The sequence below is a fragment of the Geospiza fortis genome, unplaced genomic scaffold, assembly GCF_000277835.1.
Source record: "Geospiza fortis unplaced genomic scaffold, GeoFor_1.0 scaffold40, whole genome shotgun sequence".
Taxonomy (NCBI): Eukaryota; Metazoa; Chordata; class Aves; order Passeriformes; family Thraupidae; genus Geospiza; species Geospiza fortis.
Window position 1 is genome coordinate 19,578,919 of NW_005054297.1, and position 27,444 is coordinate 19,606,362.

At 37.3% G+C, this 27,444-nt stretch overlaps 1 protein-coding gene across 1 annotated transcript in view; it reads right to left on the reverse strand.

Moving 5' to 3' along the window:
- TENM3 (teneurin transmembrane protein 3) overlaps positions 1-27,444 on the reverse strand; it is a 370,730-nt gene that overhangs the window by 305,440 nt on the left and 37,846 nt on the right. The window contains 1 exon segment of the mRNA XM_031064333.1: positions 6,267-6,569. Coding sequence (XP_030920193.1) covers positions 6,267-6,498 — 232 coding nt within the window. The 5' untranslated portion in view covers positions 6,499-6,569.

Sequence of the window (27,444 nt, forward strand, 5' to 3'; positions counted from 1 at the left end):
TGAATACCTTAGAGCATGTGTGCATATCACTGAGCGTGAACTAAATATACTCCTAATCAAAGTGAAATGTTTTTCTTCATACCACTTTGCAGCTAATAGAATAACTTTAAAAGTCAACATATCCTTATCACCTGGAACCTGAAAACCAATTAACTTTTTATTGTTGCTTTAAGAAGTTACTAGTATAACAATGAGAGATTATAATACTACTTAGCACTTATGGTGCTTTTCATCTTCAAAGCATTTTGCAAACATAGACTAATTAATCTTCCCAAAATGCCTGTGAGGTAGGTAGGTGTTATTATTCCTGTATTACACAAGGTAAAAAAGAAAAAAAACACCTCTGGCAGAAGGTTATGTGCTTAGCTCAAGGCCACAAATTTATCCAGAACATACTGGCACCGTATGCTGCTTACAGAAGTTACCCACTGAAATCAGGCAGACACTGCAGGTGGCCATGTTTCAGCATAACAAAAAAGGATCTGTCATGATGACAATCAGGACACATCTTGCACTGCAGCCAGGAAGCATAAAACACTAATTCTAATATCTGCCTTGGATTTTGAGAGACAGCTCTTGCCATGTCACTGAATGGTAATTAATTTGCTCATTGGGAGATCACAAAGTCACTAATATATTATTTCACGCCTTGATATAAATACCTTGCAAAGCAAGCTGATGCAGTTCTGCTGATAAGCACTTACCTACCCAATAGGCAAAATGAGCTCATCAATAAAGCCCAGGTAGTGGAAAGCCAAAACATTCTTAGGCATCTATCCTTCCACTGCTTCAAACAGGTAAAAGTACTCAGGCCTTAGGTTTAAAAACGTGACCATTTAAATCCTTTCATCCTAGAGCTGACATTTACGGTGACTAAAAAGATTAAACATTGGGCTATCCAAATAAGTCATTTTGGGCAGCTAGTATTTAAAGCAATAGACTTTGGAGTCATATTAGGATAGTAGTTTCAATTAAGGTACCAATTTCTAAGGTCTTAAAAAAGTATCCTTGACAGTATTTAATATCTTATGTAATAAAATAAAATTGTCAAAGCATGTATATCACTGCTTCAGGTCCCTCTTTTCCTGACTGGTGATATTTTTCTAGCACCTAAATCTAATTTTCATGGAATAGCAGTTGAACAATAGCTGAGATATATCCACACACTGTAACATACTGTAACATGGCTCTACTTTTTAGCACCCAGGAATGAGCTGTCCAGCATACTGTGAAGGAAAAGAATTCCTTTTCTTTACTTATTTGGTACATTTGGCCTCTCTTCCAGCAGCTTCAAGAAGGTATTTAGGGCATTTAATCTAATTTAGGCACTTAAGTATTCCAGAATAGTAAAGGCATAAAACTATGCATAGGAATGGTTTCTCCAGCAAAACTGGAAGGGATAGAATGCAATTAAATTTATCTTGAGACTTGGCTGACAGATAACTGTTCTGATTGATAAACAGAATGAAGTCATTCTCACTGCCATCTAAGAAGACCAAAAAACTTTACCCGCAGTCTAAATCATATTTGACTCAAACTTCCAAAAAGTAAAAATTTAACAAAACCTGCACTATCCCCTCGGGTCTTCTAATAGAAAAGTGTGTCCTACAACTCAGTTTCCCAATTTACACAGTTTGCAAACAGTGCTGTGAAGATTTTGTAAGAAAATATGAGCATGCACAAACCTGCACTAAATTCTACCACCTGTGCTTGTAGGTCAGCTTCTGTTCCTGTGCAAAATCTCACTGACATGACACATGGATCCCTCTCTAGGACCACTACACTGTTCTGCAACTACAGAAGTCTTTGCAATGGAACAATGACTACTTGAGAGGTATTTAATAGATCCCTCTTCCCTTTAACTTGTATCCAATGGTAAAAAAACCACAGTTTTTGCATGCCTGCATTTTCTTACTAAATTAATACAAAGTTTTTCAGTTATTGTGAGTCCAGGTTTGATTCATGATCTTTTTTCAATTATATTAATATTACTAAAGTATTACTTCGATTTTTTTTCCAAATGCAATTTTAAAAATACTCCTTACTTTCTGTATTTCCACCATCCTTCCGACCCACACTGTAGTCATGCCACACTTTCAGATATTTTTCCATAGCAGTCTCCTATGTACTATCACTTTATATCACTTCTTACAGGAAGTGGTATAAAATTTCTAAACACAGGAACTTTTCTCTGTACAACAGAGAAATTCAACTTCATACTGTCAGCTTTAATCTTGAATTGAGCAAGGGACTTGGGCATAATGCAATACACAATTGTAGAATCAGTCATAGAATGGCTTGGCTTGGAAAGGACCTTAAAAATCATCTGGTTTCAACCCCTCACCAATGGCTCCAGTCTAACTACAAGCATTTAGGTTGCTGAATTCAATTAGAGAAGTACATTTAAATCAAGTAGAGAAGCACATTTAAATCAGGCTGCTCTGTATAGCTGGATACTTTGAAGTATATGAAAACATGTGTAATCTTCTCTAACACATAAACAGAAGACTATCCTACCATCACACCTTCAAAGTAAAGTCTTTCATGGAGCTTCAGCCATTGTCAAGCATGAGATTAGGTATCTTCTCAAAGTAATACAAAATTGAGTGTCTTTCTTGAAACTAACTAAGTAAAAAAGGCTCACGGCCTTCACTTACATGGCTCTCCTGTGAGGTTTATAAACAAAGAGAAAATAAATAACTAATTAAAAAGTTCTCAATAGTAGGCTAAATAATCCTCATTTAAAATTATTGAAACAAAACCAGTTTTGCAACAGGTGAAGGGGCTGAAGAAAAAGAAGAGACTGGACTAGGTCTTATCTCTCATGGATGTTAACTGAAAGCATATTGCCTAGATGTAGCTCCAATTGCCTAAAACAGCTTACTTGCTCTTCTAGTTCTGTCAGTTGCTTTTCAAAAGTAACAAGATAGTCCCCAGTTATATAATAATTTCATGTTCAAATACTTTACAATATGTTTTAAATGCTGGTTTGTGAATCATAATGACAATCATATATATTTTTGGGCTCATATTTCTATTTGTGTAATTAATCTAAAGCAACAGAAATTCAACTCATGATGAAAAAATATCATTAGACTGAACAGACAATTGGAGAATCTCCTCTCCACAAGAAAAGATCTCATGGAATAAAGATACCATGAATAAAGCACACCTATCTCCAGTAGCAGTATCCCTTTCTGAATTCCTATCACTGGATTTTGGGAAAGAGGGAGAACAAAAAACGTGTACTGAAGCAACTCAGGAAGAAGAGAGAAAAAAGTTCTGATTCACTAGCAGAAAGCTTTCCAAGGATTTACCCTAAAATATCAGGCATAAAAAAACATACTGACATTTTAAATGCGAGCCAGCAGTGCCCTGGCAGCCAGGAGGGCCAGCCCTGTCCTTCACCAGGCCCAGCGTGGCCAGCCAGGCAAGGGAGGGATTGTCCTGCTCTGCTCTGGGCTGGGGCAGCCTCAGCTCCAGGGCTGGGGGCAGTTTGGGTGCCAGAGTGTAAGAATGATGTTCCAGAGGAGGGCAGTGAGGATGTTGGAGGGCCTTGAGGGGAAGCCGTGTGAGGCGCAGCTGAGGGCACTTGGTCTGTTCAGCTGGAGAAGGGGAGACTGAGGGGAGACCTTAGCGCACTCTAGAGTTTCCTTGTGAGGGGAAGAGGGGGAGGCACTGTTCTCTTTCTTCTCTGTGGTGACCAGTGACAGGACACAAGGGAATGGCCTGAAGCTGTGCCAGGAGTGGTTTAAGCTGGGTATTAGGGAAAGCTTCTTCATTCAGAGGGTCTTTGGGCACTGGAACAGGCTCCCCAGGGAAGTGGTCACAGCACCAACCTGACAGAGCTCCAGAAGTGTTTGGACAAGACTCTCAAGCACACAGTGTGACTCCTGGGGTGTCCTCCACAAGGCCAGGAGTTAAATTCAGTAAATCCTGATAGGTCTCTTCCAACTCAGAAGAGTCTATGATTTTATGGTTTTAATTCCTCCACATTTGAGAGACGAGAATCTTGCATAACTGCTCCAGTAACTTTCCAGCTGACACAGGAAATTTCATATTGTTTTACACAGGGCAGAAAGTGAAACACCGGTCATGATTAATTTTTTAAATTCATTCCTAATTAAAGGTATTTATTAAAGGTTGCCATTTTTATTTACAGAGTAATTTCCTGTTGAATTAGGAGGCTGTCAATTACACTGTCAACAAAGCCACAAATCTCATACTATTTCTAGGCAGAGAGGAAAAAAATAACAGGGAAGCATCTTTTATATATTATTTAAAAACCTTTGAAATGACCTTGAGGACCTTTTGCACAAAATACTCCCAATGCCAGAAGCTGTAAATTCTCAGTCAAAGATGAGGAACACACTACCTGAAACAAGCCATTTATTACCTGACCCTATCAAACCTGCAGGTAGTCCCCAAAGGGGCCAAACTGCTCTGCAGTACGGGAAGCCAATAAGCCATACAAAAAGAATTGAAAGGACAATGAGGGAAATTAAATGGGCACAGAAGACAGTGCTGAGACCACTGGAAGGTGAAGAGGGTATTATTCATCCTAGACTGCCATTTTAGGCCTATAGACATGGAATTTATTGCATATTGGCTAAGATGTATTAGCTAAATACTGTGTGCTTTTCTGAAGAAAGTGAAAGGGAATAAAAATGAAGCCTCAGTGCACCATCATATGTGACATGCCAGAGGACAACTTCTTCCAGTTTGTTATTGCTATTTAAAAAAGAATAATATTCTAGTCAGGCAATAGTTTATTAATTCATTAAATAAATGGTGCATGTTCTGACATGATTTCATCCCTAGTACTAAGACAGTGTCTACAGTACAGATCTTAAAAAACTTCCTCTTGATTTTACCTCATTAAAGTAATGATGTCAAGGTGACTAATGACTTAAAAACTAGAAAGCTGTGATAACCTGAATTTTCGACACATCACAGAAAAAAAAAACAACAGCAGAAAGTAGAGTAGCAGCAAGCCTCAGTTACACATGCATAAGAGAAATATTTTTATTTCCCTTGCAAACATTAGTAGGCAAAGAAGTCAACACCATCTGCCCAGTTCTAATTTTAATGTAAAGTTATTCTAAATGGAACAGAGAAAAAACATCAATGGGAAAAATTATTTAGATATTCTAAAATTAAAATTAAGGACTGTCTCACCAGGAGTGAGATTTCTAAATCTACTTTTGTTTCTGCATAAAATAGGAGATAGCCTTAAACAGAAAACTGAGTCATAGGTTCACACAGCTCTTGGCCTAGCTTTAGCCTTTTAGATAGCTGGGCTGAAATACTCTACACATTTCATAACATTTTTTTCCTCTTTACATTAAGTAGCTTAGTTGTGTAAATGTAGAAGCATCAATTCCAGACACTACAGTTTGGAATCCAAAAGTTCAGCATAAGTGCTGAACCCTAACTGGAGCAGAGTTTAATCACACAGAATCCCTGGGATCTAAAGGGACCTCTTGGGATCATCTTGTCCAAACCCTGTGCTCAAGCACAGTCAGCTACAGTAAGGTGCAAGAGAACCATATTCAGTCAAGTTTTGAGCATCCTGATGGGATATTTAGGCTTCTCATGTTACTCCAGTCCTGAACTGAAAAACTCAACAGTGAGCTTTAGCAACCTATTACCATCTGGTTATATATTAGAGATAACCACTCAAAAAATCATCCAACACACCCAAATGCACAAATTGTGAATTAATTTACCTTACTGAGCCGTGCTCTTTTACTGCCCTTGTAAGCTAAAATGTAAAAGCACTGAGCTAATGAATTATTTTTATGCTCATCCATACATACTGTGTCTCCACAGATGTATTCATAGGGCTTGGTCTTCTTAGAACACTTGTATTTATCTATTTTTTCTATTAATTTTTAAACTATTTACATTTTTAGATATACTGGATTGGCAAACTTTTGGGCAACCTATTAATGAGCCAAATAACTGGGGGTCTATTTTTAAATTGTAAGGCCTGAATGCTTCACACTTGACTCTGCAATATTGTCACTGACCCACTGCCCAACAGAGGCCATTTCCTTCCTGTGCATCATCTACTATTTATTCCAAAGATGGTACACAATGCTTCCCCATCTTTGTAAAACATTTAGGGAGCTACGAGGGAAGTGGATTATGTGTGTTGAATATTACCAAAACTGACGGAACTGGTGAAATAACATTCTCTTCCTGCAGCAAGAATGCCTTGGAACTAGTGAATTATACACTCTGAATTCAAACATCTTGCCTACCTTGTCTGGTATACTCATCTGCTTCTCTGTGGACCAAATCTTTTACCCGGTTTCCATACAGCAACCTAGAAGAATCATGATCAAAAGCTTTCAAGGTTTCACTGGAGCTGTAAGACTTCTGAGTAGGCACTCTGCACTCCTCATTTTCTGCAGAAGAGTTTGTATAGCGACGCTCCTTGTCCCGTCTGCTCTTTGTCAGGGAGCAATAAGGCCTACGTTCCTTCACATCCATACTTCATTCCTTCTCTGGGCACATCAGTCCAGCTTACTGGCAAGTCTTCTCTACATTCAGCTTACATTCACCTATAATAAAATTAGAAAGACAACCACTGATGTGTTACAATGATCTCTAATGGCGGTAATTGATCCCTAACTGTCTGGAACAGAAAGAAAGAAAGAAAGATCTGCTCAGCAGTGGGTCAGAAACACTTCTGCAAGACTTGCCAGAGATCCATGCATGAGATACCCCAATCTAAAACATTAGCAAAAAAATTCTTGTGAAAAACATCAACACATAATTATTCATTTTTATACAACAGATTAAAAGATCAAAAGCAGAGAGTGACTGGAGCAGAGAACAGACTGGAAAAATAGTAGTTTTTCAGCTTTAGGAATGCGTTAGTTGCATAAGGTCTATCTGCAGGTAAGCTGGCTTTTTCTTTGTCTGAGAAGCCTGCATGATTAAATGTCAAATCTGGTTTTCTTCTGCTTGTTGGAAACTTGTGGTATTAATGCTTGGGGTTTTATACTTTTTTGTAGACTTTTAGACTTCTATAATTTCTACTGCAATTGCTATTCCGAGAAAATGATTCTCAACAGAGAACATGTACACATTATTTCACAGCAAGCTACAAAAATAACACAGGTGATGTACAGGAAGGTTTATCCAAGCCAGTATATTCTATGCAAGCTGTGCTAGAAGGCAAGAAAATATTTGATTTGCAAATGACAGTCAGAAATTGTTTTTCCCCCCTCAAGTTTTTAAGTAATATTACAGTGAGAATCATATTTCTATTACTATTTATTTTGCTTTAATATTTAATTCACATGTTTTCAAAACTTCTCAGCTTTCAAAACAAGACATCTCAGTTTAATTTCTTGGGTCCTACACCCTCAACCACAATAGCTACATTTCTGACAGAAAGAAAGCCTGGAAATTCTGCTTTTGTTTTATTAAGAGAAGTGCTAACATAAAGTTAAGAATATAATTTTTATCTTTAAGCGGCTGAGAAAGCATATACATATCACACAGCAACACATATCACAAAGGAGCAGCAAACTCCATTTGCACTCTTTTCAGCAAAAATAAGGTGCCTTTACAACTCGTCACTTATTTAAACACTTAATATCAAACTAATTAGTTGTCACTCCTTAAAATATTTACTGAGAGTATCAAATTTACTACAGTGCCAGAATTCAAGTTTGTGAACAAGAGCCAGTCCTTTATCATTTTGTTTTGCAATTTTCCAAAAAGATTTTTGCATTTCTTGGCCTATCTGAAGCTCAGTTTAGACTCGAGAATAAAGCTCCAGAGACTTCCATTTAAGGAAACAATGTGCTTTTATATTCTCAAATTTTAAGTGGTTAACTGATATTTTTACATGATCAAAAAAAAAAAAAGTTTCACAACATGACAGTTTATTAAATTGATGACTGTTTAGTTGTTTGCATGCCCACATAGCACATCTTTCTAGCTTATATGAAACACTCAGATTTTAAAACATTTGATTTACTAATAAATGCAAGTACTTTCCAGGAAAAATCAGTTTACTAGAAATATTATAAACTCTGTGTTTTATTAATACAAAACTGAATTGTGATGTTTAAAAATCATTATTAAAAATACACATGGGAATTCCTTTGCAGCGCAAAGCCTATCTCCTCTTTCATCTAAGCATGTCAAAACTTTAAAGCGCCACTAATTCCTAGTGTCTCTAAACTGTACCATGGGAAAACTGACACACTATTCATCATCGTGACTGTTCACATCAAAGAAGAAATAATTTTTATTTTTATTCAAGTTTCCAAAATCCTTTATAATGTCAAAAAAAACCCAACCAAAAAACCCAAAACAACAACAAAAAAAGCACAACAAAAACCAAACCAACAACCCAAACTCTTATTTGCACAACACATTATTACTATACCAAGTTAAAATCCTCCAAGATTTAATCTATGCTGTAGCACGAAGAAGTACTGATCTGCTTCCCACAGAAGTCAATGAATTCAATAAAATTTCAAAAAGCAGTTCTGTGGGTTATCTATTGCTTTTCCAGACAAAGAATGAAAAGGTTAAAAAAACACAAGCTGTTTAACAGCACCACTTTATGGAGACACTTCAGCAGTGATTATCCTGCCAGAATAATGAGGACTACTGGATTATTTGTGAGCATTTTTGAAAAAAGAAAAACCCAAACAAAACAAGCAACAAACCAAACAATAAAACAAACCTTTTAGGTTTTAAGAACATGATCTTTTTGAATCTAGCATTATACAAATCACCTGTTTACTTTCAGTAGCCTTTAACTTTAAAAATTAATAGTATCTCTCAGCAAGTCTTAGGAAACAACATCCTCAGGCTTGTGTCTGAATTTATTTCATCAATGAATTAATACATGTCTAATAGAAGACAGAATAAAAGCTATCTTAAAGATCTGTCTACAAATAAATGTTCTTTACTGTGATCAGACAACAAGCAGAAAAAGAGAGCACAAACATATTTGCAGGACACAGCAACAAATATCAGAATTAATGTTTAAGTAGGGTAAGTCAGCAGTGACAAGCCAAACAAAAGGAGACTTGCAGACGGCTTTACTACATCTTTACTTGAATCATTGATACATTATGAATCACCCCTTCTTCTTCCCTAGAAAACACTTACACCCAAATGAGAGAAGTATTTTCAATTATTGAGAAAATTATTTTAATAAAAAAACAAACTGTCATTTACTGCATCTACTCAGCCCCTTTCTCTGAAAGATCACTACTAAAATACTAACAAGATTTCCAATTCGCATCTTCACAGATTTAAATGAGCCACTGCTGCACAGATTTGATCATATTTCCTTTTTTTCTTCTGTTTCCTACAACATTAAAGCTGCATCTCAGGGTCTTGGCAGTAATAGACAAATGCACAGCAACTAATTTACAAAATCAGATTAAAATCTTAAACCAAGGAGAATAAATTTATTTTGAGATGTATTATGAAACACTTGCTTTCATCTGCAAAGAGTTTTTGCCCATATGTCAATATTTATGGTCTGTCAGGTTGCTTCACCCCAACTAAATGAAGTCATTTACACAGAGCAATATTTACAAAGCTATTGAACTACTAACACACTCACAAAAGGATGTCAGTTCAGCTCTGCTATACACTGCTGCACGTGCTATATTGCAATGCTAACCTGGAACAGCCTGCATGGACTGCGAAAAATAAAAATATTTCACTGGTGCACGCCACTACTTCAAGTTTCTGTGCAATACTTTTGAAAGTATAAAAACTGAGGATGCTCATCTGTGTCACTGAGCATTAGGATCTCCCATGACCTCTGCAGTGATCTCTGCAGTGCTGGGGGCTCCTGGCTGAATTCCACAGGAGGGTGTCACCAGGCTGACATGTCAGCTCTCATACAGGCACGCTCGGCCCACTTCTCTACACAGCTCAGCTGAATGCACACTCAGAATTTACTTTCTCAGTCTCACTCCAAATTTTAAAAACAGCTTGAAATCATAAAGAGGAGATGCCCATTTAAAAAATAATACTTAAATATTTCTTTCGACTTAATTTAGAAGGAGAAAAGAAGTAGAGAAGCAATTCTTGTTGTTATCAGGTCATGGGATCAAAGAGCTCATTCCCTTATGAGTCAGGCTACATTTTCGACCTCTGCCATCATTAACACTTTTAGCACAATATTTAATTAGCAAGTCTGATAAGTTGTGAGCAATTAATAATTAAAACAAATAAACAATCAAAATCCTTCTTTTACTCTAAGCATTGTAGAGACACCAAGTGCAAACACTAAAACTGAGCACAAGGCATGGTCACACAGGAGTGTCTAAGCAACCACAGGAGCTTCAATGACTGATGCCTCACACAGACGAAGTTGACTACTAGTGTAGTTTACACTGCATTTAAAATTTACCAGGACAACCTTTCATCAGTTTCTCTTAGTCATCTATGGCAACATGAAATAAAGTTGACGTAGTGAAAAACAACAACAAAAAAAAACCACAACCAAAAACCAAATCACAGTTACTTAGCTTTTTTCAATAAAAAACACTCGGTACTTAAGTTCTGCACTGCGACACAGAAAAGCCATATTTAAATTGGTAAAATGCAAAAAAGGCATTAAGGTCATGCTACAGAGTTATCCAAAACACCCAGGTACAACTTTAGCATGCCTGCAGGCATTTTAAATGTCACAGAAAATGACTGCATTTTATTCAACACCTTGAACTCTGAGTTCCTCAACGGGTTGTTGCAGTTTGGCAGCAGAATTGTAATCCTGCCCAAGGTACACGGTGCTCCCTCCCCATCTCTCACTTGGAGAAACTTCTCCCAGCATTAAACATGATTCAATGAACATCAATGTACCTGACTAAGAAGTCAAAATATACCTCAGTTTTTTATGTCCTTTGATATCTAAGAATCTACAGAAGCATGAAAGAGTAAACAGGTAAGAAATAAAATATGTTTGTTACCGATATGACAAGATAATTGTATATAAAAGATTATGTCAGTGCTTAGGTTGATTTATGGATATACTATATTCCCTTTCAACATCTATATCCATTTTAGACATTTCTAAACATACAAAGCAAAACTGGATTAATTTTTATTCTTAATTCTAAGAATATTTATTCTTAATTCTAAGAATAATGAGAGTCATTAATATATATGGAGCTGGAATAGAAAATATTCAAAAAAAGGAAAGATAAAATTTATACATTTCTCTGTTACAGGAGAACAGTAAAAGAGTTTGAAATACGAGGAAGCACAAACTCTCCTCCTCAGTCTCAAAGAGAAGCAGCAGCAAGGAAAGCAGCATGCTGCTGGAACTGAGCCCTTCTTCCCTCCCCAAGGCCAGCAAAACTGAGATAGGGAAGGAACTTACATATTACATATCACAAACTTCCCTCCCAGCATCTCAATCTAAAAACAGACATTCCAAAGAATCATAGTATTCCCAGCCACAGAAACCTACATTATTATTGAATTATTGTTATTTTTGTTATTAATTACCATGATTACAAATGAAGAGTCATTGATCCTTCCACAGTGACTCCTAGGTGAAAGCACAGTCTGAACACTTGCTGAGATGGGGACCAAATCTGCTTTCATGATTCTACATAAACACAAGCAGTACAAGAACCCTAAGATTTCTGGGAGAAGAAGCAGGCTTGAGCTTCTGTCTGGAATAAGAGCAGAGGGTTTTACAGGTTGCAAGCTAAGACACTGCCTATTCTCAGCATTGACAACAGTTGCTGAAAATAGCATCTAAGAAGTGCTGTTCAACAGATACATGGCTGCAAGTGCCATTACTTTCATTAAATAATAATTTCCTTTGTACCTGTAATTGTTGACCAGGTGAAACGAATGTAAATACTGCATTAGTTACAAATTGCACTAGGTATACTATTTCACAGCCTTTTAACAGCAGAAGAACAAAGCAAGATTCAACTGATACATGTTAACAGGTAGATTAAAAAGCTTAGGTACAACATGCAAAAATTAAGAAAACCTTCTGTCTACAAAAAAAAACTCCACAATTCGCACAACTAATCACCCATAAAACCTATTACAAACAAATACTAAGAAAAACTCAAAAAGCATAAAAGAGTGATGAAATTTCCACTTCAATGGCTGATAAAGTGAGATATGTCAGAAATCAACTGAGCTGGAAAAATGACACTTTGAAGAGGTGCTTAGGATGATCTGTAGCCATGGTGTGCCATTAGTCAAACTGATGACTCTTAATACATGGACATTTCAGGTCATCATATCTAGAAATTCACTTAATATAAAAAGTCTGTCTTCCAGCATAGAAACTAGAGAGAATGTATCCCAAGTCAGCCTTCCTAAGGGGGAGTGAAAAACAGATGGCCTGTCAGACAGTTCACAAACTACAATTTAAAAGAAGTCTCCTGAAGTCACCAACTAACCCTACATTTTAGAATCAAATTAAAAACAAACAAAAAATCCCAGAAAAAAAACCCTAACAACAACATGCATGCAAAAAAAGAGTAATAAGTAAGACGAGTAAAAATTATTTTGTATTTTTCTGCATCAGTCAGAGGAACAGAACACTCATATCTACCATCACAACAGGATGTAATGTTAATATAAAAGTTACTTTACATAGTCTATCTAAAAATCTTAACTACATTAGAGACAGAATAAACAACAAATAAATGTACTCTATATTCATTACAGAAGTTTCTTCCAATAAGAGTCAGGAAAATCAGCAAGATAAAGAGTTCTGCAGCATCCTGGTTAGTCACAGACATTGATGATTGTATAACAATATTGGTGCCATTACTTAAAATTTAAATCCTTTGATCATACTTTACCTCATACGGGCAGAAAGACATCATGTAATGATGGGAGTCAAGGGAGCACATCTCAGGATTGCATTTTCCTGGGAGGGTATGAGGACATACAGCAGCATTTGAGATGGAGCTACAGCTATTTCTGCATGCCAGGAGCCCCTCCACAGCAAGGCTACAACCTTAAGACAAAAGTGAAAATCACCCCAAGCTGGCCACACAGATGAAGCCTGGGGCTGTGCTGGTTATTAAGTCACCAAGCAGAAAACCTGAAGATTTCAAGGAGAGAGGGCTGGGACACTGCACCAACTGGAACAGACTCTTCAGAGGAACTCAGTCCAGGGTTACACTGACAGCTCCTGCTCCTCCTTTGGAGGAACTGTCATGAACCCTGATCTTGAGGAGAAGCATCTACCTCTAATTTGGGGAATTTGTATAAAAAGTGTTTTATCTCAAGGGCTCAAAGAGCTATGTGAGAAAGGGAACACGAAGACCAAAAGACTCTAATAATACAGTGTGCTCCTTTAGCAAATGGAGGGTGAGAACATGTGATGAAAAGACAGAGGAAAGGAAGTTAAGTGAGCAGAAATGCCGCAGCATAAAGAAAAAATGAATAACAAAACAAGCTCAAGACACAAAGAGGAGAGAGAAGCACTCAGTAGCACTCATTATGGCACCACTGGGGAAGACAAGTGACACAGCAAACCTAGCAAGAGAAAAGAGTTTAAGAGAAAAAACAAGTGGAGGAAGAGAACAAAGAAAATTTCAGAAGGGAAGAACTTTGTGACTCATTTACTTCAGCACAGAGTATTAAACTCGTAGAGTCAGCACTGGGCAATTCATTACTCAGCAGCAACTAAAAAGGCCCAAGTACTTCCCTCTACTCCTTTAAACTTGAAATTCATCCTTTATGCCATCATCTCCACCCCTTCTCATCTTTTACACACTTTTTTTTGTCGCTGTGTTCTTACTCAAGCTATCTTAATGGTATCCTAATATATGCAAGCATAATTCCTTCTTGAATCATGTCTCCCAAATCTGCTTTTGCACCTGCTCAGAGCTCTTCCACAGAGTCCTCTTTTGTTGTGGAACAAATATACAGAAACCCAGAGATTTTGTAAAACTAAAACAAGAGGGACGGAGAATCTGACACAAGAACAACATATAACAAACCATGAACATCAGCAAAGGTGCTGCAGTCCCTGTGTCCCCAAGCAGCGAGCACAGCACAGTCATTTCTGTATTTCTGTTTGGAGAACAAAGCTATCAGTATGTCAGCTTCACCATCTGAAGAGGCTGTCGATCATTCAAGTCCTCCTTCAACAACTCAGAGTTAATTTCAAACAATTTGACAGTAGTGAGGTTTCAAAAACAATTCATCTTTCAAGTCACTATAAGGGAAATGAAGTATATTACATGTGACATGCAGGAGCTGGGCATAGAGTCACAAGGCTGAGCTGAAAATATTACTGTGAAGGTGTCTAGAAATGAAAGGAGAACCTGAGGAAACTGTAACAAGGATGTCATTGCAGACACATGGAGAGGGAAGGAAAAAAAATAGCTAAGTGTAGGTGCTGAAGCTATTGCTCTGGTTGCATCACATAGGATACACAGGCAGCATCAGCCTTGGTTTCCAAGTACAGCTTTCCATAGTGAAAACTGAAATTCCACGTAAATAGGAGTCATTCACAAGATTTTCCTTTCCCTTATGATCTGACAGGTAACCAGATTCTTCAGTTCCAGTGTCATTATAATGAGGATTCTGTTTCAGCCTGGTAACCTGAGAATTATTTAGTGACTCATCTCTATAAAGAATGACAAGTAAGATTTTTAAGGCATACTGACAATTGTTTTAGTGCTCAAGAACTCTGTTTTATTCAAAGTTATCCCCTTGCCCTGCCGGTTGACCTTCTCAAATAGAAACAAATCAAAACCACAGAGATACAAACAAGAAAATTCCAAAACATAATGAAAAATCCCCACAGAAATGAGTACTCTATATTCATACTGTCACAACACTCACTCCTAATAAAGTAGTGTAAAATATTATTTACAAATGCCACCATAAGATGTAGTAAAGTACTGCTTAACTTGATTATGTTCACATTAGCAATCCCTACTACAGTATTTAACTATCCTATCTATTCAGATGGTATCAGCTGTCATGTGTTCCTCTATACTCCCCAGGTTCCTGCTTCCCCCTCTGCACAAGCTGTGTCCTCTTGTCACAACATCTAATTGTCTCTTCTTCAGCACAATCCAACATCAGCAGACAGTAAAGGCTGGAGGTTGTTTGCCCTGCTGGATCACTTCCTTTCTGTAATCCCTGTTCTGACTCCTTCAAAGCATCCCTTTCATTGCATCAGATTTTTAGCCTTACCTTAAAGGTCATACAAAAACTTTTTGTCCTGTAATTACCCCATTCCACTCTTACCTCCCAGGTTTTGTCTCCAGTTTCAACAGAACTAAGACTCTGATTAGGGCAAACAAAAGGATAATGCAGTTTTAAAATAAATTCTTTGGCTAACTATGTGAGACACAAAATTTCCCACAATAATTAGCAATTGTGTTCAAAGGACCACATTGCTCTCTGGAAGTGCCCACACAGCCTCCTCTGGCATGATCCTACCTGGCTACCAACCAAGACCCTCCCTTGTAACTACTTAAAGAACAATTAACCCTTAATAATTCAAAGCCTCCTTCAGGAAGCTGGGGAAGTAGGACAAAGAACTACCTCCTGCTGCCCTCCTCCTTCCCTGGTGCGTGTTACCTTACAGCAGGGCCCCTGGCTGTGCTTCCACATGCTGCCAAATTTCAACCATGGACATGAAGCTGACCTGCTGCTGGAGAGCCCAGGGACAGCACCGGCACTCACATGTCAGAGAACCAAGCCTCAACTTTAAAATATGCTCCACTGCCAAATGATTCCAGTTTTGCAAAACAAGCACAGGCTTCTACAGGGAGTATTGAGCACTTTCATATTATGCTTCTTTAAATTCTTCAAATTACCACTTCATATAGCACTCAGAATATCTCAGTACACACATTGATTAAAAACCTTCTAATTAACGTAACAATCTACTTCAGCAACAGATCTGAAGGTGACCTTTAAAGAATGGGCTATTTCTATCATTAACAACATAAATGAAAATTTGGTCTCCAAACACATGCACAATTAACTGTAACTGAATAATGAAAATATTTCCCAATTTTTAGATCCAACAGGAGTTTGTAGAGCAGATCCACAGATCAGTCACACCAGAACTAAACAATATGTAGTTGTATTTCTTATCAAGTAAGTTTAGCAAGCAGAGGTGCAAGACAAGGCCAGGAATACTGGATGCTTCCACTCACTTACAGGACACAGAAGGCACAAGCAGAAGAAGGAAGAGACTCTTTCCTACAGTGACAGTCAAGATGCCTTGTCCATATGGACTACATGGGTGGATGAGCAGTTAGTTTAATTTCTATCATTTTTCAAATACTTATAATTCCTTTTTAATATGAAACAAAAAGTGGTTCATCCATCTTTTGCATGGCATTACACTTAATATGAAATGACTTGTGATTTTCTTATTCTGTATTTAAGGGCAAAAACATCAGTTCCAGTATAGGCACTTCCAAGCACTAACTTTTTGCTGAATTGTCTAGACACTGAAGATAGTTTTGTGGAAACAGAAAGAGGGCATGAAATGCATGACAGAATAGGGTCTAGAAACTTTCTTGATCTACACAATGCAGCAGGGGGGCTCATGTCTCTCCTAAAGTAAAGAACTCTAGAATAGTAGGAAATCCAAGGTGAAGTTCTTTAAGTACATTAGCTATGTTCAGAAGAATTCAGAAAACTTTTAGAAAAAAATTGATCCTGAGGGGTTGTCCAGTACTGAAGAAATGCAGGTATTAGAAAAGAAGGAAACCCCTTACACCTGTACCTGAACTTAGTGGCATCAAAATCTTGTCTCTGTACTTGCACAGCTCAAGAACATGTTTAAAAAGGCAGTACTGAGAGATCTGGTCTGTACTGAAAAATTCTGGCAGCACAGTTGAATTTACTAGAAGTCATAGCTTAAGCTAGCAAAATCTATTGTGCAGATGCAGCAATGCTGACAGAAGAGTGCACTTTTAAAACCACTGATGTAGATAAGCTCTGAGACTGGAGCCGTTCTGATTAATATCATAGGCTCTTAACGCACCCAGGTGAAAGGATGAGCACACCCAGCAGGGTGAATGAAGGGGTTCAGACTGCTCAGCTATCATTTCTGGACATACTCATCTTCTGGGGAGGGCTCATTCAGCTGGGAACAATGAATGTGCTCCTCCACACCTTCGATTCATACCCAGGCTGCCTGGTAGCACTGCACAGAGCTGCCCGGTAGGATTGGAAACATAATTTTTGTGTTGAAGTTAATTGAGGCTTCCAAGAAGCAGGCTTCAGAAAGAAAAAGATTTAACAGAGGTTCTTTGCTGGTACTGGGAGAGTTTATCTTTCATATGGGAGAACAGGAGTGATAAAGGAAATCTTAATATTCCTGTTTGTCAGTTGGGGCCTCCAAATAACCGAATAGAAGTATATGTAATCAAAGAATTCTTACATACAATCAGCAAGCAGTGCAAACAAAACCCAGAAAAAAGACCACAGCTGTAACTGAGAAAGACGGAGTTGTACAGAGAGTTTGAAATATACTGATGGAGACTAGAGCAAAGAAGATAAAAGAGAGATTGGAAAGTTAAGAGATACTTTATAGCTCTGTGGAATGATTAGGTATCTGGATACCTATCAGATCTTATGCCATTTGCAGCTCTTACTTAACGTTTAAAAAGCTTAATTGAACATTATTACAAAGCTGGTGAAATGTGTATGTGCACATACATGTACATATAAAAATAGATGCTTAACATATATGAATAAAAACCACCAATGAAAGACATGCTATGGGGAAAGTATTAGTAGTAGTAGTCTTCTCCTAAATCTAAAGTAACAAAGCCCACTATGTAGCTCACCTAGGTCAAGACAGCTTGGAAATGTATGTACCTAATCTCACTCCCCTGTGCTTTCAGCAACCTTACATACAAATGACCAAGGTGCTGATAAATTGTCTCTTCACGAACTTTTACCATAAGTGACCAAATCAAGAGCACCAGGGAGCATTGGAGGGACAAGGCAGGAATGTTCTTATACCTATGTAAGTTAAGTTTTTCAGTAGTTACTCTCCTGTCTCCCCTGAACAATAACAGGAGATCCTCACCATCAAAAAATAAAAAAGCGTAGAAGTTTTTAAATTAGGTTACAAAGCCATTAGAAAAATGTGCAAAATACCATCGATGAGAAAAATTCTATGCTGGTTTTGAACTTTGAAGCTAGAAAAACATAAAATTAATTGCCTCCAAATTCCTTTTATCTATTTAGTCAACTAAAATAAAATTTATTATGGGAACAAAACCAGCACCACTAAAAATAGTGAAATGTTGATAATTATGTATTGCTTTGTGTTTCCTTACCTGTTATTCCCCCAGGGCTATGTTCCTCATGTTCCTCCATACCTAAGGGAGAAATTGGAAGCTTTTGCCAAAGGCACCAGATTTATCAGGGGCTGCTGCCTGAGAAATGCTGTCTATCAGCAAGTCAAAAACATTGCTATGACTCTGCATCTTCCATGTCCTGTTTAAAGCATTTATTTATCTTTCACAAAAACATGGCATGATCAGCAAAACCACTATGGGCTGGTATATGACTCTGATTTAAGAGCACTGACTGTCCTGCAGACTTGTTAAATTAGAGATCACACCACAGTGACTCAGTAACAGCTACAATATAAGGAACTAATGAGGTAGCACCTTACCTCACCAGGATATCAGTCCTGAATGCTTGCACAGATCAGCTCAGCCTGTGCCATGCTTGGGACAGGACACAATGCAGTTTCCTTAGAAAGCAGTCTGTCAGTCTCAATTTCTGAATTCAATTGAATTTCTGAAAGCCTTATCCATAAATCATGAAGCATTTGGCTTTGTGAAACGAGACATAGTTCAGAGACACAAAGCTAACATTTGCCAGAATCCTGGTGGTAAAATTCTAGAATCTGGGTCTTCATGCAACCAGAGGGAAAAAAAAAAGGCTTGGGAGTATTTTGAGAGAGTCTATGTTCTCCCTATGGACTGAGGAAGAGACCAACTGGATCTGGCAGATGCTTACAAGAAATTGAGTTTAAAATTTATTTAAAATAAAAGAAATAAAATAAACAAGAAAAGCTGTTCTTTTTAAAAAACAAAATGAGGAACAATAGCTACTGTAATAGCCATCCTTTCCCTCCTCTCCCCCTTGGACATGCTCTCATTCAAACACTCATCCAAGATGACCAACCCTGGAACCTGGTGCTCTGCATCCTAATTGGTCCGAGCACCCTTGGGATAATCCCACCCCTCCCCTGCTGATGCTGGGCCTGGTGCACACACAGGATGGTTCTGCGGCTGGGGGAGCAACAAGGAAAGGTCTGATAGGGTTTGAAGAAAACAAGCAGTACAGCACCAGCTTATTGCTTGTATCTTCTTTGCTTTAGCATTAAAAAAAAAATACCTCCTTAGCCAGATTTTATTAAGTTTCTGACCTGCAGCTATGACTTCAGTCAGTCTGTTTTGAGTGCATTTGGTAGTGTTGACCGACACAGTTCTCTCAGACAGAAAATACAAGACAGATGCTCATTATTTCAGAAAGCTTTAATCTAATTTTATTTCTATATATGAAGTAGCATAATAAATAGGATTCTTGTCAATGCTGGTGAAAAGCCAGAGGCTTTGCACTGACTGGACAGCACAGGGTCTCAAGAGCTGTCTGGGCTTGTCTTCACCTGTCTGGTTTTAACAGGTGCCAGGTGGTGGAGCAATTATTGCCTGGCCTGACCCCCAAAACACAGAGGGAACATTTGACACCCTGTAGTAGTCACTGGGTAACAGGAAGAACCCTTGGTGTCACCTGAGGCTGGGGAAGGCTTTGAAGCAAACCTTAAAACCCAGGCTGGGGCCTGATGCAAATAAAGCAGGCTACAATAAAGCACATAAAAAACAACAAAGTATGTAAAACCTGCCCTAAGAGGACTAACACCAAGTAGAGATGCCAGACCCACTGTGAACACTGCGCACTCTGCAGTGGAAGGCACAGAATGCTGGTGACTTCATGGAAACACCTCCTCACCTGCCAGTTTATTTTCACCCTCACAACCCAGAGGAACAATTAACACCAAAAATGGCAGGCGCTTGGAAGTTCTGTTTAACACTCTTAAGTGTATTATTACTTATATACTTATATTATTACTTAGATACTTATATATTTTTATACATTCTGTGGAGGGTGACAATGCTTAAACAGTAACTGGACCACTGGGAAACTCAGTTCATCATCTATGGCACATTATCTAAGAAGATTCAGAATGTATCTACAAAGCACACTTTCCTATCCACGAGGAACAGTTTTTAAAAGCAAAGAGAACTGTAAACGCCTTGGAAGATTTTTAAAAACTTGGTTTCCTGAGAGGTGTGGACACTAACTTTCCAGTCCCTTTGCACTGCTTTTCCCCTATTTTTTCCATATGCAGAACCTTTGTCTTTAGTAGCTCACAGCAGAGAGTAACAGTGATAATGGATGCAGCCACATCAGCTCTTATTTGGGCAATAGCATCTGACTGGTGAGTGGTGTGTTACAGGACACTGACAACATGCTAAACCATGGCATATTTATTACACACTGCATCCAAGTTCCTACTTTCCAGTTTCATAATAATAAGCTTCAATAGATTACAGAATTTAAAAAGAAGAAACTTTAGAGAATATGGTACTAAATTTGACCTGCTGAAATAGAAGAATTTTAAAGACTGTATCATTAGAAGCTAACAATTTTGAGGAAACTATAAACAGTCTGTATTTTAGTTAGGCAAAACTATTCATGAGATCAAGAAAAGCCTTACCTTCCACTGCGTATCAGTTATACCCAAGACAATCTTACTATCTTTGTTTCAAGTTCATTTTGCTACTATGGATATTAAATTATTTGTTTAGATAAAGAGGTAATTTATATATCTAGTAATTACATTATGGGTTAAAAGGTCTGCTTTATTACTAACACTAATCAACTCATTGGGATTACTCACTGAAACAGCAAACCCTTTTCACAGGCGTTCTTTGTTCCATCACTGTGTAAAACCTGTAATTAATATTAACCTTTATCTTAACACTGATCCTTACAAAATTCAGAAGAAAATATTCTCTTTCTCAATTCTTTGGAAGAAAATGTTGTTTCTCCCACAGATCTTAAATACCCAAATTCCCAGAGACTGTTTTGTGAAATGAATCCTTTGATGAGCTTCAGAATAAGGCATTTTAACAAAATACTCAGCCCTGTCTCCATAGCCTGCTGCTGCCACCATTGCTAACGATTATAAGCTTCCAGTACTGTGAATAATTCAGAAACTCATCTGTTCCATTCAGTGTAAAGACAATGTTGAGAGAAAAAGGTCACTTTTTTTCCCTCTTCCAACCACTGACTTATGTATCCCAGCCCTGGTCTGATCTCATGATACACCCAGTGTTTGACATGCATCCCCTGACAGCTTCTTAGCAGCAGTCAGTCTGTTTAGCTTAAACTCCAGGAATAATAGGAGCACAAAGGACTGACAAGTTTCAGCAGTCACACACAGAGTATCAGCACTCATGTTTGCAGTAGCTGTTTCAGATACTTGAGGTACAGTGGGCCTAATGCTTAATTACAAAATAGACAGATGCCAGCATAAGTATTGTAACCGGGCAATCTGGTACTGATGCACAGAACCAGTGGCACTTGATAAACATTTCTTAAACAAAAGTATGAGCAGTATAATCACCTGTTTCCCAAAGACTAACACTTGAAAACACTGCTCCAAGCCTTTTTTGAAAAGGCTTTAAATCCAGTTCTACTTCCTCTTTAATCTTGTGAATTACAAGGACATGGAAGGCTGTCAATTTATACACATACAATATGCAGTTTTATTTGAAAATTATATCTGTCATAGCAAGAGAGACTCATGCAACATAGTATTTAAGGGATTAATTACTGTTTACTTGAAACTTCTCCTCCACTTAAATAACCTTTTTATTTTGCCAAGCAAGCTCATTTTAAATACATACACAAAGGATATTATAATAAATATTTCATCTTTCCAAAAAGCTGAGTTATAAATCTGACATTGTATTGAATGCATCCACATGCACTGACCCACAAGTTTGTGTTTAACCATGAGAAAAGCTAGAGTATCCTTTGACCCTAAGCATTTTTACCCATCTCTTTCATTCTTTTCTTCCTTTGGCTGAAATCAACTCAATTGTCAAAGAAGATGACCACCTAAAGGCAAAGGAAAGATTATGACATTCTCCTTCTTAAATAAAAAGTGAAACCCATAAAACCCCCAAACACTCTGCAGGGAACAAACTAACCTGTTTCCCAAATCCTTAGTGTTCAAGTAAGGTCTAGCAGGTCATGGTTTGTTACCTGACATCTTTCCCCCATTTCCTTCTTCCTCAGGAAATAACTTTAGATACATCACAATGTCAAATTTGGTCTCCCGGTTTTGCTGAAGGACTTTTCAATGTCTTCATTATTGAGATCAATGAACTCCTCTCTCAGGCTTCAGCAAAAAGAAGAGCAGCACTCTATCCTGAGGATGGTAATCTTTGTCCCAAGTGTCCTTCTCTCAGAACCACCTCCCCTAAACATGGCTAAAATTTTTATTATCAATTTCATAAAAATTAAAAAAAAAAAACTAACAAACAAACCCCCCTGTGTTTGCACTTACTTATATTTTATTTTTTTAATACTTTCTTGAGAGAAAATACCAGAAATAGATATTTGTCATTCTGACAGCAGGACAAATCCTCTGTTCCTAATTTAAAATCTCCCTATATATCTTGAGTCTATACAGACTATCACCAGCATGTCAAAGAGTCAAAAGTGGTTATAAACTTCACACTTTTCAAATGCTGCATATCTGCTATCTCCCATTGCAAACATCCTGTGCAAAACTGAGTAATCCAGACAGCCATAAATCAGTTCTTGATCATTTTGTATGGTCATCTCAGCATCTCTTAAAAAAAAAAATTACATTACTACCACGTAAAGTTTTGGATTATGTCAGGTACTAAAAGATCCTAATAAACACGTAAGCTCCTTTGCACAACTCTAAGAAAACAAGATTTTTTTGTTTTGTTTTGTCTGGTAAAGAGAGCAATTCAAATATCTGCTCTGGTTTTTTTTGGTAGAATTTACATATCCATTTATTCTAAATGATAAAGCAATTTTAAGAAAAGGATTTCTTTTTTCTCTTCAGACAAGCATCCTGCCTGAACATCCCACATACAGAGAGAATAGTGGGGACTGTCAGGCTGCTTTCCTAGCAATCAACAGAGCAGCTACTGCACCTGCAAATGGGAATCAGATAAGCTGCTGATCACAAAAGCAGCTGCAGGCTCTCCTTAGCCACACAACCCACAGAATCATACAATCCTTAAGGTTGGAAAAAACCCTCTAAGATCATTGAGTCCAAAGTCAAGTCCACAATAAAAATGTGTCCCCAAGTGCCACATCTGCATTTTTTAAAATACCTCCAGGGATGGTGACTCAACCACTTACCTGAGCAGCTTCTTCCAGTTCTTGACAACCCTTTTGGTATAGTATTTGCCCTAACAACCAATATAAACACTTCCTACTCCCAGCACAGCTTAAAACTTGAGGCTGTTGATTCTCATCTTCAAAAAATACTTCAGCCCTAGAAGCCAGCCTGACTCTTCAGGACAAAATACTTCCCCAAAGGCCACAGCAGAGAAAGATGACCAGCATACAGAAGATATATCTAGAAATTCATACCACAAGTGCAACAAATTACTGCAGCTATTTAGCTTTTATAAACAATAAAAAACATGATAAAAGCAAAAAAAAAAGCAAAAAAAAAAAAAAAAAAAACAAAAACAAAACACCAAAAAAACCCATATTATAAAACTCAATATAAACTATATTCAACTCATCATTAGGCACAGTAACTCCTATTTAGAGCAAAACTTTTAACTAAGAAATTGAAATAACTCTCTTATTATGCCAGTGTTTTGTCTCAAGGCACTAACAACCAATAACATCACTGTGCTCTGTAAAATTGCTGGTGACTTTCCATGTTGGAAAGGAAGTCAAAAGTTTGGGTTTCTTACACTTCTGCTGGTGAAGGGTGAAAAAAACCTGAGCAGAAGAGCAAAAAAGACAATTCATTCAAGGCAATTAATTCAAATTAATTGATACCATTAGGTTTACCTGTCCAGTTCAGACTCCTGTTCTCTGGGCTGCTGTGATGAACACAGATAACCAGTGCTTAAGAACAGGGATTTTTTTTTGCTGGAATTGCTTACCAGCAGTAATCTGCAAGGCATACCATATTGAAAAGGAAGGCAAACAAAAATGGAGAGCTAAGAATTTATCTTCAGCTGTAAATAAGAAATACCAACTGGTATAATGACCGCCATGTACAATATATTTATTGTGTCATATGCTTCACAAGTACCAATGCAAATTATACTAAGAAAAAAAACCAATTAAATATTTCTAAATTATTGTTAAAACACAGCCAGAGCATACAACAGAAACTCTCATGTAAGATACTATCAATTTTGATATGTTTTAAAATTTTTTGTATTTAAATGATTGCCTGATTCTGAGAAACATCTAGGAAACATACACAACTGTCTGTAACAAATCAAACCAATTAAATCATCTCAGTTTAATTATAGAAGTTATAGAAGTAACATGAAAAAATGAAAACATGTAACATGATGAATGATGGAAAATACCTACATGAAAGATTTGCATTGTTATTTGCTCGAAAGTTTGTAAGCTCTGTGAATGCATTAACAACATAAAGTCTTAAAAATATATTTGTATTTGTTATTTATGAGATTCCCATTGTCTCCTCCTAATATATTCATACTATGAATATTGTGCTAAAAACCAGAAGAATTTTCACAAATTAATTGCTTGCCTCTTTCTACTAAGATCATTAAATATTACTGGTAGCAGTAAAAACCACTGTTCATTAATTTTTATTGGAGGGTGGAGGAGGGAGGAAGAGGGTACTAGAGGGTACTAGGGTCCAGACTTAGAGGAAAACAAGCATTAAATAAAAAATGAAACCAAATGCATTTTTTGTAGTGTGTACACAGCCATATGCCACTAAACCTGCTAACACTTACATATATACTTAATCTTACTACTTTGAAGGGTCTAACGTCTGGAACAAAATTACACATACATTTTTCAAGGTCAGACACATGTGTGAGTCAGCCTAGCGCTATGAAAAATTTGTTTTTCTTGTTGAATGATTTACATTCCAGTATTGCAGTTTTAAGTAAGCTTTGACATCACCTTAGGGTGATTAGTCAGAATCTCAGAATCTGTGATGAGTAATAAAAAAAACCCACTGTTTGTAACATGCTGGATGCAAACTATAATTACCACAGCTGTTTCCTTCATAATTGTCTCCTATAATAATTTACAATCCACATACAATTATGCATCCTTTAAAAAAAAATCTTTAACAGGATTGTAGGAAAATCTTCAATCCCCCTAATATTTTTATATCTAGCTGCTCAGGTTTATAAGGTGCTTCTCAAGAGTTTTCCAAACATACTTCTTCATGACAACAAAGCAAACCTAGTAGACACCACAGATTAGGATTTATGGCAATTTTTTTATTTTTAAAAGTTCTATTACAAACTGCATAAAGAACACATAATAGCTAGCTTATTTAGTGTAAAAAATACTTGTCAGTGAAGCTGACAAACTTCAAAGCATGATGCTTTGAAAACCATGTTTCAAACAGGGGGACCAATCAGAAGTCACACCCTTCACTAAAAGAAGCAACATGGAAGGTATAACTGGAAGCACTCTCTTGGGAAATCTGAACTATTTAAATATATAAAAATTTACCTTTATGTGCCAAAAGAAGCCTTTCTCTTCCAGTCTTGGAATCTTTACCAATTCATATACCATCTTCACTGATTTTTCTCCCAGCAGGAGCCAGCAGCAGCAGCTGGAGGAAGCAGAGTTTGCCTCCTTCCTCCACAGCAAGGTCAAGGAAAGCACAGGTCAAGGTTTGCTACAAGCCAGAAGCCCCAAAGCTGAGCTCACAGAAAAGGGGCTGCCAGCACTCTCTATTCCTCCAGCTCTCCCCACTCCATCTACTCTCCAGGTTTCACTACTAATTACTGAATTTAACTCAGGTAAAGAGCACAAACATTTCAGGCTTACATAACAGACACAGAACCCAATGGATTTGTTAAGAGGGTGGTTTTTGTTCAAGGGTTGCCTAGCTCAATATCCCTCACTACTGGCTATATAAATCTTGCTCAGTTTACAAATATGTATGCCTTCTCAAGTGATCTCCAAACTTTTCCTTTCCCTTCCTGGCAAAGGATCTGAATGATCCCATTTTGATCATATTTTGATCATATTCTGAGAAGATTAACACCATGGGTATAGCTACCGTGCCTCATCTTGGGAGTAGAAAAGGTGACTTTCAACGTTTTCTATCAGCTTCTTGAAAATAAAGTTGAAGATCAGACCTATCACCTGGCCCTGAGTATTCTGGGTAACTGAAAAAAATTAAAACTTCATTCCTTCATTCCCAATGTTTTGATGAGCAAAACAACAAATATTTTACAATTATTATATAAGAAGATCTTCTAAGATAACATTATTACCTTAGGAAAATCTACTTCTTCCTTACACACAGCAAGATTCCTTAAAAAAATCATCAACAGGAACAATAACATAATTGAAAGGAGGCACAGACATTTTTTTCATGCCTAATTATCTTCTAACCCTTCCAAACTGAAAACTATTTGAGAATATTAGGAAGTCATAAGACTGTAAATACAATAAAGTACAACCATTCCCCATCTAATGGGAAAATCAGAATTCATCCCATGGAAGGATTTTTTTTCCCCCCATTGACCCAAAAATTTGATAATATTTGAGAATAATGTTCTGGAGACTTCTGTCAGACAGCTGCCTTAGAGATAAGATGTTCAGATCTTAGACTCCAAAGTAGCTCTGTAGCTCCTTGAATTACAATGACCAAATTCAGATTTTTAAAAAGTAGCGGTAGTTGCCAAGAAATGATAAAAGTACCATTTGTTGACCCATACACACACAAGAAATACATCTAACACTCCACTGATGCAGTGGAGAATATTCAAACTTCTGATTTTACACAATTGTACAGTTCTCTCTCTTCTAGATCTTTCAAATTTCTGGAACACTTTTTTTACAGAAGTAAAATGAATGTGATAAAGGAGACATTTGATAAAGTTTTTTCAAAGGTAGGCTCCAAAAATCTAAGCTGCTGTGGTGTAATGGGAGAAATATTCTCTGAGAGAAAGTAACAGACAGATGATAGCCAAATAGAGTACAAATAAATGTTTTCTCTATGGGGAAAGGTCCCACAGAGTTGTGCTAAAAAACATCAACCTGAGACTGAAGATGTAACTATTCACTGTCTCTTTCAACTAAAGAAATAGCAATTTCTTCATACCTCTTCACATTGAGTACAGAAGGAAGCAGAACAGTAAACCA